Raw genomic sequence first — 17,196 nt, 5'->3', positions numbered from 1 at the left:
GACACCTTCCGATTTGGCAATCAGCTTAAAGAGTGAATCATTTCCTGTTAGTAGAAATGAATGAAAATGCTATCCTTAAACTGGACACTGTTCTGTTTTAACAAAAAATAATTAAAAAATCCTCACTTTGTATGAAAGTATTGTGTATTGTTTCGTGGTTTTGATTGTCAAATTGTTTTCCTTTTTTTTTACCATATTTGTCACCGCTTTTTCTGCCTTCTTCATCCTTTCTTTCCTATGAGATATGATTTCTGATTTAACCATTTGACGTTCCCTTTGAGTTTTTAGAACTCTGTTGTGCATATATACATAAGTACATACATACATAAATACATGCATACACTCACATATAAATATACACATGCACAGTCGAATGTGCAGGTATAAGAATATGTGTGTTTTGACAGTTTTTCATTTGCCTATATAAATATATGCATATGTATACAAGTGTATATATATATATATATATATATATATATATATATATATATATAAAACATATATATATACACATACATGTATACATATGTAAGCATATAGATATAATTATACATATATACATATACACACATTTAAACAATTATATACATATATGATATATATATATGGATGTATATAATATATATATATGAAAGTTATATGTATGTGTATATATGTATATATATATTCACATATTTTCATGTAGAAATATGTCTATAAATGCATGCATATCAAAACACCGGCATGCAAATATGTATATGTATAGAAATGTATACATGTATGTATATAAAAAAAAAACATTCAAAATAAATCTCATTCTCTCCGATTTTCATCTTTTTCAGATTTTGCTTTGCCAGTTGAGTCCAGTTGGTTAGCAGATGAGACCTGGGAGTTTTGCGAGGGGTAATTTTTGTCTAGATATTTTAACATTTCATTCAGGTAGTTCTGGACAGCTGTAAGAGCTGCAGCTACAGCCGGGCTACCAAAACCGTGAGTGATCAAGCTGAAATGTGTCAAGTGCCGCTGAATTCCTTGTTCCAAAATTAACTGAGGACGCGCATTTCCTAACGGGGATCTGTCTTGGTTTAATAAATCCACTAATTCTTTAAGTAATTGTCTGTAAGAGAGATAAAAAATAAAGAAACATAAGTATATGTAAAATATATGTGTAAATGGAAGAAGAAAATGCAAGAGTCGACAAAATTACAATAATGCAAAGCAAAAGAAACGAACAGCATATTGCTATAAATTGGCTCCTATAATAGACAATATTAGTAAAACGTTAAAGCGAGGTCGTCTGAAAAGTGTTTTCAAAACAAAGTAACAATAAACATTATACGTGCATCATGCTACATTAAAGTGAAATTTTCTGCTCTTTTGGGAATGGTTTCTGTCTTCCTTTGTTTATTTACATTTTTTCACTGTTCTCAAGGAAACTATGCATTTAAGTATTTTTCTGCATACAGTAGTATTGCTATGTGCATACATACATACATACATACATACATACATACATACATATATATATATATATATATATATATATATATATATATATATATACATATATACATATATACATATATGTATGCATATATGTATGTATGTATGCATATGCATGCATATGTGCATATGTTGATACAGACATGTAGAAGTTTTTCAATTTATTCAGAATGGCGTAAAAATCGATATATTTAAGACATTCTTTTCATAATTTTCCTCCAGGGAAATTACAAAACGCGCTTCACACGTGATAAGCACGGCAAGCGGTTTGTCTTTGCATTCTGTGAGTGTGTGTGTGAGAGAGAGAGCACGTACGTTTATGTATACACAGATGCCCATGTGAAAGTGTCAGGTTATAAGTTGCATCTTTATATGTCTGTTAGACTGCGTATTTCAGCCTCAGCCTCTTTAAACGGGTACGCATCTGTCTGTGTTTGTGAACATGCGTGGGTATAAATCTGTTTTCTATGAGTGAAATACAAGCTGAGAGCACTGGGTTTAGATTATTTGATTTCGTAATTAGTTGATATTTCAAGATATCAATCCATGTCTTCCCCTAATATTTGTTGTTATAGAGAATTAAGAATCACATAGCACGCATATATGTATATATGTATATATATATATATATATATATATATATATATATATATATATATATATATATATATATGTATGTATATAAATATAAGTATATACATGTGTAGGTATATATGTATGTGCATATGTGTATATATAATCCAATTTAATATAGCAAATACTTAATTGACTATTTATCTGCCTTTAAAGTATTTCAGGTGTCATTGTTAAATAAACAAATAGAATCGCCCAAAAAATTCTCATTGTTATTAATCAGAAGTCTCCCTAAATTCATGTCTAATTTTCTTTTATCATTATTTTCATTGTTATTATTATTGTTGTTGCTGTTGTTGTTGTTGTTATTGTTATTATTATTATTATTATCATCCTCATTATTATTATTATTATTATTATTATTATTATTATTATTATTATTATTTGCCTATTGTTCACTACAGGCCATTTTCTTCTCTTGTTTGTATTCAGTGTTTAAGTAAAGCGTCTATTTGTCTCACACTATGTGTATGTTAATCCGCTGAATATGTCACCTGTTATATGACAGATTATTCCACGTGGTTGATTTTAAACCAAGTAGTTCAGTGTCACCTTATTTCTTTGCAAACATTTTCGTTCTCGAATTAATTGTAATTATCTAATCACCACATTATGAGGAATGTACCTAACACACCCTGTTTTATAAACCTTTTCCATACTTTCTCCCACCACATACATCTGTACATTGAAAATTATGATTCAGAAATCTATTCCAACTGTAAAGCTTTAGATTTAATTACGAAAGCAAGCAGTGACACACCACTATCTGGTGTTAGTGTTTCTTAACGTTGATGTACTTTGCCGTAAAGAGCAACAAGATTCAAGTAGACAGCAATATATTCAATTGCTTCGACAGCATCAATGAATTCTGTACATTTTCCCTCCAACATATATATAGTCTAACGAATCTCATGCAAATCTAACCAAAACGCCCCGTGAAAGGATAATACAATCCTAGATATTCTTAAAATCACGGGCAGATCAAAATATTATATTTGATCATAGGTCTGTTACATTACTTCAAGTATAAGGCTAAAACAACGAAAGGCTCTTATTCACCCACTTATTACTGGTCTTTGGTGACTTCATAATTACGTGAAATAGATTTATGATGAAAGCGAGTGTTCTCCACCAAGTAGAATTTAAGACAAGTGGAGCTAGTCAATGGTTTTATGTAATAAACCCCCAGTGGCTGTGAGGTAATTACCAACCACATTGTTCCGGGTTCAATCCCATTGCGTGGTACCTTGGGGAAGTGTCTTCTACTATAGCCTTGGGCCGACCAATGCCTTGTCAGTGGATTTGGTAGACGGAAACGGAAACAATCCCGTCGTATATACATGTATATATATACATATATATATATGTATGTATGTATTATATATGTATATATGTATGTATGCATGTATGTATAAAGATTATTGCGAAGTACCATTAGCATTACCTTTAATTCGCTTTTATATATGTAACCGTTCAATAACCTATTTTCAATACCTAACTGTGAACAAACCGGTAGATGTCTAATTACATGTATGCAAGTATTAATATACACTTTTAATATATGCAGAAGCTCGTACGCACGTATCTACATACCTACCTATTTGCATATACACAGTTTTCACGAAGAACTCACAATCACACACACACTTATACATATACAGAGACAAAAATATAAAACGAACTCACTTAGTCGCTAGGATCATGTTTTTACGTGTGTGCTGCTCAGTTGGATCTGTATACTGCCTGCATGTGTATTCTGCACATTGCCTCGCCGGAAATTCTGTCTCACACAAATAACCGAAATCCCGAGCCAATCTTATTGCTTCTCCTGAAAACAAACAAAAATACTTGATAAGAAGTTGATCATTTGCAAGAAGAATTGAATTACAACTTAAACAAAAAGGAAGTTAAACTGCAATAAAAATCATTTGATCAAACATTCCCAACGTCTCGGAATTTCATTAACCCATTTTTATGTGTACAGTGTGTTTCATTCAACTGAAATATAAGGTTTTGTGCCACTTTGTGTGGTGTGTGCGCCTTTGTAATTGAGTGAGTGTATGGATATGTGTTTATGTATGTGTATGTGTGTGTGTGTGTGTTTCTGAATATGTGTATCTATATGTATGTATGTGTGAGTGAACGTGGATGGAAGTATGACTCTGCATGTACATGCTTAGAAATGTATGTACAGGCAGACACACGCACACACCCAAATACGCTGCTGTGTATTTATATATGCATGTATGTGTGTGTGTGTCTATACACATACATAAATATGTGTATATATATATATATATATATATATATATATATATATATATATATATAAATACATGCATGCGTACGTGTATAAGTATAAGCATATATATATATATATATATATATATATATATATATAAGCATATATATATATATATATATATATGGCAAATGAAAGACGGAAGATGGAATATACGAGCAATTACTATTAATTACTAGATGTGCCGAAACGATTGTCGTGATTAATAATAAATTCTCGTATATTCTATCTTCTGTCTTTCACTTGCCATATACATAACGATCTCTGTGAAAGTGACCGTGCTTTACCAGTAAGCTACCAGGTGTACACCATTCGTTTTAGGAAATATGTTTATATATATGTTTATATATATATATATATATATATATATATATATATATATACATGATGCGTATACAAGCACATATTAGTTCGGGAAATCTATGTTAAATGCATTTTTCTATTTAGTCACTATTTCGACACCTCAGCAACGTGCAATATATGAATTTTGATAATTTAGCATACTTTTTAGCAAGAAGTGTTCTAAGCACTGTGAATTGGCTTGTATATTTGTGCAGAACGAGGAGAAAATAATCTACAAAAAAGAGAAAAACAAAATACAGACGTTTCATTTCCCTTAATTAATGTGCCATTGAACATGTCAATAATAAATGACATGGTGAGAATATAAATGCATACATAGGTACGTATACATACATACATACATACATAGACACATATACATATATATATATATATATATATATATATATATAGAGAGAGAGAGAGAGAGAGAGAGAGAGAGAGACACACACACATATATAGACACATAATGACATTATAAATACTTAACACTTGATATTTAATTTAATCGTTTGTTGCATTGCATTGAAAAAAATTCGCAATGAGAGAGCGTGATGAAGTTTGGATTTGCATTGTATTTTTTTATATGTTGCTCCCGTTGTTAAACATAAATTCGGATTTCGTTCAGCTGAGCTAAGACAAACGCGACATCGGCAGTATTTGTGCTCAGAGCGTACAGACGTAGGAAATGATGATCATTATATTACGGGCGGTAACAATTCTGAAACCTTGCCGACTAGTTATTTTTATTATCATTATTATTATTATTATTATTATTATTATTATTATTATTATTATTATTATTATTGTTATTATTATTATTATTATCATTATTATTATCATTATTATTATTATTATTATTATTATTATTATTATTATTATTATTATTATTATGATAATAAATACCCTGGTGCAGTACCAGGCAGTGGTTCTTATGGCTGCTGATCTTAGTTGATTGGAAGTGTTATCATGTACATTGTTTTGTCTTGCTGAAAATGGTGGACTACAGCAAATATTCTGCTCAATACCACAGATTTGCTTGTCAGTTGTTTGACCGTAACCAGTTGACCATGTCCCTTAGTGGCTGACGATATGTGCATCTCTGATCACGAGCAGAAGTAGTGGGAGAGCATCATATCCGTGTGTGGAAATGAATTCTTAGAGGTTTGGATAATTCACCTTTGTAAACATGGGTGGTTCGTTCAACATCCTTAAACAATCCTCATTCAGGGATCTTTTGAACGAGATGGGCTACTCGACCAGAAGAAAATTCTAACTGGGCCCCCCACCTGCAAGTTCATGCGCTGTTTGTCTTAATATGAGATCATTATGTCGTGCACATATGGCTGTGATGCATATACCGGGTGTACCTTATCAGACAGGTAGTAATGATGTATATACTGGGCTTCGTATATTTTACCCCAGTGTCACTTTAATGGCATGCACTGCTCTCTCACTCAATAATAATAATAATAATAATAATAATAATAATAATAATAATAATAAAAGCTTCAAATTTGGCACAAGGCCAGCAATTTCTGGGGGAGTTTTTAAGTTGATTCCATTGGCTCTAGAGCTCAACTGGTGTTGATTTTTGGACCCCAAAATGATGTAGAGCAAACCCGACCTGAACGGAATTTGAACTCAGACCGTAAAATTGGACGAAATGCCGCTAAGCTGTTTGCTAACGATTCTACCCACTCACCGAAATTTTAATAATAATAATAGTAATAATAATAATAATAACCTTTGTGGTTAATAATAATACTCTTCTCTGTCTATGCTCATGTTAGCATATTATGTGTCGCCTTTGTTGTCTGGTGAATGTGTGATGTGGTGTCGGGTAATGGTGGTGAGGTGTGCTGTGATGTGATGTGTCGGATAATGTAGTGAGCTGTGGAGAAAGGACTACATACACTACACATACATATGTAGAGTAAAGGAGTCGCGTTACTTTGTCGATAACTGCTATATTAAAAGTGAAGAAGCAATTATAATGAACGAGTGTGTGACAAACATGTAAGTGGCGGCTATGTATTCTTGTTCTTTTTTAAGCGTATCGCTCGGAATTGAACAAACATAAAGTGTTGAAAATTGATAATATAAATATGAAACAAAAATAAATAAAAAATTTAAGACACACAAAACACACATACACATACAAACACATATATAACTATTTTTTTTATTTACAACGTTGACTGCGATGACGAGTCAATTAAAATTACAGAAACATATCTCTCTCCATGAATAACAATTCCCCATATAGAAATCGCTCAGTAGCCCGGCATACATATGTACATATGTACGTACATACATACATGCATACATATATATGAATACACACACACACACACACATATATATATATATATATATATATATATATATATATATATATATATATATATATATATGTGTATATATATATATATATGTGTATATATATATATATATATGTGTGTGTGTGGGGGTGGGTGGTGTGTGTGTGTGTGTGTGTGTGTGTGTGTGTGTGTGTATGTATATCTTCTATTAATATTTTAGTCCAAGGTCATTCCTGATCAAGCAAACTTACAATCAAAGTGTATTCTGACAATGACTAGTTTTCTTTACTCCGTTTATAAAGAGGTAACTCAGAGCAAATGAACCCCTTCATCCCTTAGCACACTCATTTAAGAGAAAGTAACTCCACTGAAATCTTGCAACCTGATAAACTAGTAGCTTCGTGGCATTTGTTGCACCAGACGAAATCAAATCTGAAAGGCAAGAGAATGCCCGTTATCATAACATCCATCGTTTAGTTCTCCAGAAAATTAAGACAACAACAGCAACACCATCAGACTCTTTTCATAAGTCCTGTAGTGATATAAAACGAGGTAGCAATGACGGGCAGAGGATGTTCCTAGAACTCTGCAGTTTTGATCCCGCACTCAGGCAGTCGTTGAATGTGCAGCTGCGTCGAAGTAACCAGTGAGTCCATCAGCACAATATCTAAGACTACATTATTCTCCATGTCCTGCCATCTTAGGCATGATTTGGCATCTCTTTCATCAAGTTGATTTCTAATAGTAACTTATGAAGAAGGATTCGACAATTGATATTTTCATGGAAAAATTAACAAATATATTTTGTTTGATATCTATGATTCCTCAGACTAACTACACAACCTCTCAAGTACCTAACACCACAAATCTCTCAGTTATGTTGTGTCAACGCTATTATGAATCATAAATGGTGCATCTTTTAAGAATTCAGATATCATTCAAGATATATCTACATGGACATCTATGTGTACGTGTATATATATATATAGGTGTATGAATATATGCAATTATATACTTACTGATATATTTGTATATAATAGATGATTGTTGAATAAAATTGCCTTTGTAATGCTCGCATGTTTACATTTTCATTTTGTCTTATTTCTATGAACATGTACACAAAAATATAAGCCAAACATCGTAACTAAAGTGTTTCTGCATATAAGGGTTTTGTTTTTCTTTTGAGAAATTACCTAATGTCTACAGCATGTCAGCTTTGTCTAATGTTGGAACAATAATGCAGATGGTGTCTGCTAATATACATACCTATAATGTCATTTTATGAATGGCTGGTGTTAATTAAGAGTGGATGTGACATAATATATTTCTTTTATTTCTATTTCATATAATCGTGTGCAGCACTAGTTCGTTATCTGTTTAAACGAGATACTTCTATGCGTATGTTTATGAGTACATTGGCACAAATGCATACAAACGCACACACAAATATACATTAAAAACTTTGTGATGTTAACTTCATCACAAGTACTTCTACCATTAATAGTAATTAATTAACAAATTACAATCCAATGTCAATGTTTACATTGGTATAAATTCACTAATTATACTTAATTACTTAAATCTACATGTATTTCTAAGACTTTAGCGACATTGCTATTCGTTCGAAAGTAATGTTTCTCAAGATTATTGAACATATAAATATTAATTACGTGAGTCAACATTCAAGTAAGATGTGGAGCGCTAGAATACTATTCATGTTCCATATGTTGTTATACGTAGTTACAGTGAAACGACACTTATATAAATACATAGCCATCGTTTCATTCCTGATCTACCCCAAGTGTCCTGGTTATTGGTTTGGCTTAATGAAACTATCTTATGATCTATTCCTGCAACATTCTAACCACATGTCGATAGCATTGCAACTGTGAGCTCTCAATACGTAAAGTAGCGTCACGACCTTGATCTCTGCGCTATACACGCTGTCGAATAACGTTACTTGAAAGAATCGTCAGACTAACTGTATTTCAGCCGCTTTTATTTGTAATTGCACCATATCGGTCATTACGTGACGTTCATGGACATAGATGAGGCTAGACATAGTGGAAGGTAGACATGAAAATCAACTTGAGGATAACAAGTTAGGTTTCTTCCCGCCAACGTCTCTTTCTAACGATTGATTGCTTAAGTCATCAGTTCAGCAAAAGAGACTGATAGAATAAATGCCAAGTTGTTTTGAAAACACAACTACTAGGGTCGATTAGTTCAACTAAACCCTTCGAGGCAGTACCCCTGCATGACTGAAGTTAGTAAGAAAGATGAAAGGAAGACATGCGCGTGTTGAAATAAGAAATATTTTCCTTTTTATCGACTAATTTATAACTTAGTGGTTGTTATTTAAAAATGAAAGCAAATATATATTTATTTCCCAAGTTTGCGAGATTTGATTCAGTCTGTTAAGGATACAGGAGAAAACTAACTTGCAACGTTTTTAAACATTGCATTGCTACAATCAAAGACAAGGAAATTCCTAGGGACACCATCTGCATGGACTAATCACAGAAGTCACAATGATTTTCTTTTTGTTACTCTCTACATTATGTATTTCAAGATTTATTTAACAATTTTCTCTTATGCGGACGGTTAGTATATCTATGCAGCTCATTTACCTGTACAACAAAATATAGTAACCTTCTATCTGTATATCTCGTAAGTTTTGATATACAATGTATCTGGGGGCTACAGGGATTAGAGAGTTATTGATTATATTGCGAAATACTCATATCAATTGATTTTTTTGTTTTTGCTAACTACATTTTTTGTATACCATTTTGGCTTTTTCCTTTTTGTTTTTGCTGTCTTTATGTTACCAGCAAACGCAAATCGGGTCTCATTTATGAAGTTGTTGCTCTTTCCTGTCTGAAATTGATGCTTAGAATGTATAATATTTTATTACTTGCAAGATCTTAGAAACCCATTCATTTACAGTGAACATAATAGCCAATGGTAGTGGATTTTTCATGTTCATACTGTGTAGGTTAATAATTTCCAGAAACATATTTGCTGTTTATACCCGTAATATATAGATATCCTTTTTATCAAAGTTTCATTTGATGAATAAATTTATAGTTATTTTCATGAAGAGTAAAGTTAATTTCAGTAGGACGCAATAAAGAATGCCATTGTTTTGGAAGAAGAGAATTATAAACTATAGCAATGACATAACTAAACTTGTACATACAACGTGATATTACACCTGTGTTCAGCTTATGAGTACAGATAATTGTTATCTTTGGCGTGTATAATTCATTCGAATTGCATTTTCATTGTCACTATATATTTAATGTACAATGTTTGCAGTAATGTTATTGCTTCATAAATAATGTGTTGATGTCATGTACGTCGGTTAATAAAAACTGTCTGGAAAGGAAATCAAATACACGTACTAGGAATAAGTCGTCTATGCTTAGATAGCTTTTGTAAGCATTCTACAGAAAAGAACTGTGTTGTTAACATATTTGTTATTCTGGTTGTTGTTTAGCCTGAGATGAGTTTGTATTTAGCAAAGCTATGATTGGAGTTACTTTAGTAGGTATCAAGTTATGTCTTGTTTAGCAAGCTGAATGTCTCAATATTTTAATAGCCCTTCTTTAAAAACTAAGATTTTATTGGAATGGAATTTGACTGGTAAAAGTACCAAGTTATACTATCGAACCAAGCAAATATTCCTTCGCTGGTTTGCTGATTGTTAGCGTGTATCGATCTCATAATTACGAACATTTGTTTATATAGCTGTTCCTAATATTTCCCCAAAGCGGATTGAATTTGTAACGCCTCAGACCAGTGACGTCTCAGAAGTAGCAACTAGATAAGGATTTTAATCCACCACTTGACTTAATACATTCAACTGACAGTTAGGTAGTGGATATCTTTACTAAAATATCTTTACTCTATTGTAAGCATTATAGATAGTTCACTGATATAAGAATACCTTTTCCAGATCTTGGTCATAAAATAGGTCTCCCTATTACAAAAATATTTTCAGATGATATCTTAAATATGCTTGTGTGTTCTTACAAATGGGGTGGTATATTTGTCTTTTGAATTTCCATGGAAATAAATCAAATGTTTCATTATAGGCCAGAGCACATGGAGTTGTATTTGTAAGAAAAACAAATACCACATCCATTCATCAATCTACACGCGCACACATGTACACGTACATATACATAGATAGGTATATATATATATATATATTTATGTACTCATAACTGAATCTAAAAATCACTCCTACGTTACATAGCTAGAAATAGCGAGAGAATTCCCGGGATGATCGAATATGAAACATTTTTACTCACATATACCTGCTCAGTCAAGGTTACACCACGCTAAACAACAACGGCAATATAAAACTGAATCTCTATTACATATTTTATGAATCTGATAAATAATGATATTCATGCTGTCGAGAAAATATCATTCATACGAAGTAGGATATTCTTTATATCTATCAGGTCATAAACTGAATAGAGAAACAACAGTTCAGCAAGCTAATACGTGGAGTAGTAACAATTCGAATAGACACTACATTACAGCAGATATATTTTCAAACTGCAAAATTTTACAACACAGATTCAACAGCTTGACACAAACACACACACATGATATATATACATATATATACATATATATATATATACACATATATATATCTTTATATATATATATATATATATATATATATATATATATATATATATATATATATATATATATATATATATATATATATATATATATATATATATATATACATACACACACACACACACACACATATATATATATATATATATATATATATATATACTATATATACTCAGAGAGAAACAGACGGGCAGACATATAAATAAATATACATAGAGAGAAAGAGCGAAAGAGCGGGAGAGATGGCATACCTTGTTAGACATGTTGATGAAATTCAATGTTATTGAAAAATATCTGTTCGCAGTTAAGAGTGATCTCCTTAACTTCAAAATAATATTAGATGTTCCCCTCAGTATGTAAATTAATTTTATGGAATTAATTCTTAAATACCGGGAAACGTGGAAATTTCATGGTGTAACAGAGCCTATTTGAAAACATTTTGTTAAAGCATAAATGACAAATAAGGAAGTTCAAAAAATTCGTTTCAAATCCTTCTTTTTGTCAAAACTACTTTGACAGATAATGTTTCATTTTAATTCAGCTATTTATTTTTATAGTAATTAAGAAATATCTTTATCTGCATATTCACTCTTTTACTTGTTTCAGTCATTTGACGGTGGCCATGCTGGAGCACCGCCTTTAGTCGAGCAAATCGACTCCCAGGACTTATTCTTTGGATGCCTAGTACTTATTCTATCGGACACTTTTGCCGAACCGCTAAGTTACGTGGACGTAAACACACCACCATCGGTTGTCAAGCGATGTTGGGGGGACAAACACAGACACACAAACAATCATATACACACACATACACACATATATGTATATACATATATATACATATATATACATATATACGACGGGCTTCTTTCAGTTTCCGTCCACCAAATCCACTCACAAGGCTTTGATCGGCCCGAGGCTCTAGTAGAAGACACTTGCCCAAGGTGCCATGCAGCGGGACTGTACCCAGAACCATGACATTCGTAAGCAAGTTACTTACCATACAGCCACTCCTAATTTTATTAATATTAATATTTTTGTAGATCCACCTGTCTACTTACCTATCTTCTTATGCATCTAACCATTTATAGTATACATACGTGTGTGCGCGTGTGTATGTGTCTGTATCTGTGTGTCTGTGTGTGCATATTATATCTTCTCTCTATGAAGTATAAATCTCCAATAATATTCCTTCCGCTAACTGACGACCAGTAACATGATCACAAAAAGAACAACTCAGATTGAGAATATAAGCATATCGATTTGATTATTCTTCCTTGATAATTTAGCATGACAATTAAATGGAAGTGTTTTTTAATCACTAATTTCAATGGCTTATGTAATTCTTTCCTTTCTTTACGTTTCGTTCTTTTCTCTTTTGTTATTATTGTTTTATTCCCGTCGTGTAGTAATGCATAAATGATGTGTTTTATGACAAAAGCTCTCGTTAAAAGGCCCACCTACGGTGGCATTACACGAGGATTAGTTACAGCCAGCAGTTAAGTCTTCAGTAATTTATAACACCAACCGCATGAATTACAGCTTTTATACGCCAAGGTTAGAGAAAGTGACTTTTGAAAATGAAGAAAATACTCAAAGGAAAAGTAAAACTTTTTCTTTATTATTTAGAGGAACATAAATTGTTTGTTGCAAGACTAGAACTGACGTTTGAGTGACCTTAGTAACCAATATATTTAGGAATTCTCTTTTACGTTTCAAAACTAATTTCTCCGGTTAATTCAGGAAAATGTAAGCAGCTATTTATCACTGAATACAATTTGGAAAATGTATTGGAATTAACCTTAGAAGATAGCTGTTAGATGTAATGATGTTTCATGAATATATAAAAGTAAAAAGAAACTAATAGTAACGATTGGAACTTGAATAAGTTATATAGAAAATCTGTTTGACCGAGTAAATCAAATAAATCTTCACAGCAGACACGAAACGCATTTAGATAAAGAATATACTGTTTCGGTTTTATACGCTATCAAGAAGGTGATTTGTGTTTTCCTCATAAATATTCTGTTCAACAAAGGCGGCTTCCTTCACAAGAAAACTATTTTATTATGCAACAGGAAGTGTTTTAATTTAAACGCATAAAACACATATCTAAAGGAAAGGGCCAAGTTTAGCGAAAACGTACACGTAACGTCTAACATATAGACATATATGATGCAACAAATAGCATGTGGGTACTTATATCACAATAATTGATCTCTGGATCTTTGGACAACAGTCAGTGAATGAATGTGCATATAAATATCACATTTGACAATTCCTGATTACAGATTTATTTTCAGAATGATATATTTGCGAACTCTGATTAAAATGGAAGCTAGCATGTAGATCTTTATATAACATCGTTGACTATTTCATAATAAATATTGTTGATGGTGACAAATTATGTAATGCCTTGGAAAAAGGTATTTATTTTATTGAGGCATAATTCTTCTGATTAATAAGCCGCTCATAAATATGTTTATAATGAAACAGAAGGCAGCCGCGATTATTTGATACTTTGCAATGTTGATAGTTTCACTTTCAAAATTTACTTTAAAATAATATTATTATTATTATTATTATTATTATTATTATTATTATTATTATTATTATTATTATTATTATTTTCAAAGTCGACCTTTCGGTGTCGCAAAAATATAGTACCAGCTTAGTACTAGTGTCAATGTAATCGACGAATCCACTGCCACTAAAATTGCTGGCCTTGTACCAAAATTTAAAATATTTATTATTATTATCAATATTATCATCATCATCCTCCTCCTCTTCCTCCTCCTTCTCCTCCTCATCATCATCATTTAAATCTAAATCTCATATTGTCGCCTTTCTTCTATATCATATACACAATTGTCATATATATATATATATATATATATATATATATTGCGTAGTGTCATGAACTTATCTGTTTCAATTGTATTATTAGCTTATTTACTGCATCGGATTAAGATTTTTCTTCTGCGCAGCAATTTGCATGCGTTATTAAATGCAAACAATATGCCGTCGGAGCAAATAACTAACACACATCAACCACACTTAGCCATGTACGCGTTGTTCTTTATGTTCAAGAATAGCTAGTCTCGCAGCTTGTTGACATATCAGATCCATTCACACTATTTTCTTGACAGATTGTTCTAACAATCTATGCTCTAATCTCTAAGTTGTACTTTTTGATTTCCTCGTCTTCAATTTCCCATCTCGCCGCTTCGTTGTATTGCCGAATCATTGGCTGGCTCGTGTAAGAGCGGCAGGTGACATTTTCTGCACTCTGTCCAGGTAAGTACTGCATGCATCAATGATTTTCAATGGTTGATTACCTAGCATTATAGTGAGATTTTCGCGTTGAGTGACAACTAGCTAGAGTGGAGTAGCATCGCTCCACTGAACAACCATTAAAATAATCCACTCAGAGACAATGACTGGTCGCCATTTGCAGTGACAACAGGCAGCCATTACTACAGAAACAACGCTCATGCAATTAAGTGTCATAAACCAGGAATAGTGTGAAAGGATGGTAGAGTTGGCAGAGGAAGGCGATGATTTGCAAAGCTCAATCAGGCATTCGCATGGAATAACAAGGAAAAACTGGAAAATGCAGAGCACTCATGAGCCAGGGTCAAAAGCGAACTACTTAAGCAGACGTTATTCGCCGAACATATATTAATACAATTGAGAATATTATACAGACCTTATTTTTTTTTTGTTTCGATAATTTTTTTTTATTTTGTAATTTGTTTCGTTTTATATTGTTGTTAGGTTCTTTTTCCAATGGATTTCAAATACCAAATTCCAAAATATTTTTACATGATAGACCATTAAAACTATGTATTTTTAGCACCATTTTCATTACAAAATAGCTATGTTATCTGAACAGAACCTTTAATGATTGAGCAGCAAGAAGATATCTGAATGAATATTATCAACCTATGCGTGTGTCTATATGTGCACGAGTGCATATATATGTACATATACATATGTGTGTGTGCGTGTGTGTGTAAAAATATGTATGAGTGTGTGTGAAGACGCATGGCCTACTGATTCAGGTGTTGCACACACGATCGTAGGTTCGATGCCCAGACCTGGCAGTGCGATGTATTCTTGAGCAAAACACGCACTTTGATCTTGCTCTCCGATCACATCGTTATCTATCGTGTGGCACACTAACACGCCTGTACAATGTCGATTAGATAGTAAAAGTGAGCTATTGTATAGCAGGTACATATGATCAATTTAAAAAGATCATTTGTGCAGGCCGTTCACAAAAAGATTGAACACTCACACCTCATCTTCGAAAGGAGGTTCCCATTTATTTATATGTATAAAACGAAGGAGGGTGCACAAATATATATGTATACAGACACGCATACGCACATTATGATAGTTATGTACAAATATATATGTATAAAAGCATCTATAAAGACATGGGCCGATGCTTGTTAAGGGTATCAAAATGGCGGTGTTGTCGGAGTATGTGACAGAATATACTGAGGCATATGTTACAACGTTTTCCTGCCTTCTATGTCCGTCTAAATTTCTCATGTGCATTAGAATAACTCAGCGAGTGTCCGGTACCTTGGTTGAACACTCAATGTCACCGCATGAGCTACCAAGAGAGAATGCAAGAAAACATTCATTGAAATGAATGATGTTCATGTCTGTATGCAGGTGTATATCTATATATCTATCTATCTATCTATCTATCTATCTATCTATCTATCTATCTATCTATCTATCTATCTATCTATCTATCTATCTATCTATCTATCTATCTATCTATCTATCTGTCTATCTATCTATCTATCTCGATGTATATATATATATATATATTTCTCTACTCAGGTATATATACATATATATATAAACACATAGATATACATGTTAATGTGTATATGCTTTTACAAACGCACACTCTTTCTTTCCCTTACTAAGAATAAGGATTTTTGTTGGTCTTATTTTTTTGCCCTAGGTCAACTAACTTTGACCACATAGTTTCTCGATCAAAGCCACTCCAGTTGCGAACACCCTTCCTCGAAGGAATATATCAAGTAATATCTTCTATCTTTGCATAAAATACTAAAAGCAATTACTAGAGAGAAATTTAAGTTGTATTTCCTTCAACGCATAGACCTTATTTGATAGGCTCCAATTAATAATAGTTTATTGTGTAGTACCTTTTTTTGATAAGTAATGTTTGATAATATTTATTGTAAATAGTTTGGGGATGCATGAAGATGTAGTTTATATATGAAAACTTTTGCTCACAATTTCATGCAAATCAATATTAATATCCGACATTTGATTTGTGTCTGAATGCCGGTTAAAAAGCAAAGCATTGCTGCAATTATAGTATGTTGTTTAAACATATAATTGCATGCCTACGTAAAATACATGAAACAGAAGTGGTGAAATAAACAAACATATAAA

General features: G+C 32.2%; 1 protein-coding gene across 1 annotated transcript in view; it reads right to left on the bottom strand.

The window, feature by feature from the left end:
- Positions 1-663: 663 nt before the first annotated feature.
- LOC115214424 (transcription factor AP-2-epsilon) overlaps positions 664-17,196 on the bottom strand; it is a 72,151-nt gene continuing 55,618 nt past the window's right edge. The window contains exons 6-7 of the mRNA XM_029783619.2: positions 3,802-3,943; positions 664-1,096 (exon numbers count right to left, since the gene is read on the bottom strand). Of these exons, the coding sequence (XP_029639479.1) occupies positions 793-1,096; positions 3,802-3,943 (446 nt within the window). The 3' untranslated portion in view covers positions 664-792. The remainder of the gene's footprint in view (positions 1,097-3,801; positions 3,944-17,196) is intronic.

The sequence above is a fragment of the Octopus sinensis genome, linkage group LG7 (assembly GCF_006345805.1).
Source record: "Octopus sinensis linkage group LG7, ASM634580v1, whole genome shotgun sequence".
NCBI lineage: Eukaryota > Metazoa > Mollusca > Cephalopoda > Octopoda > Octopodidae > Octopus > Octopus sinensis.
This window is presented reverse-complemented; position numbering and strand designations above follow the sequence as displayed.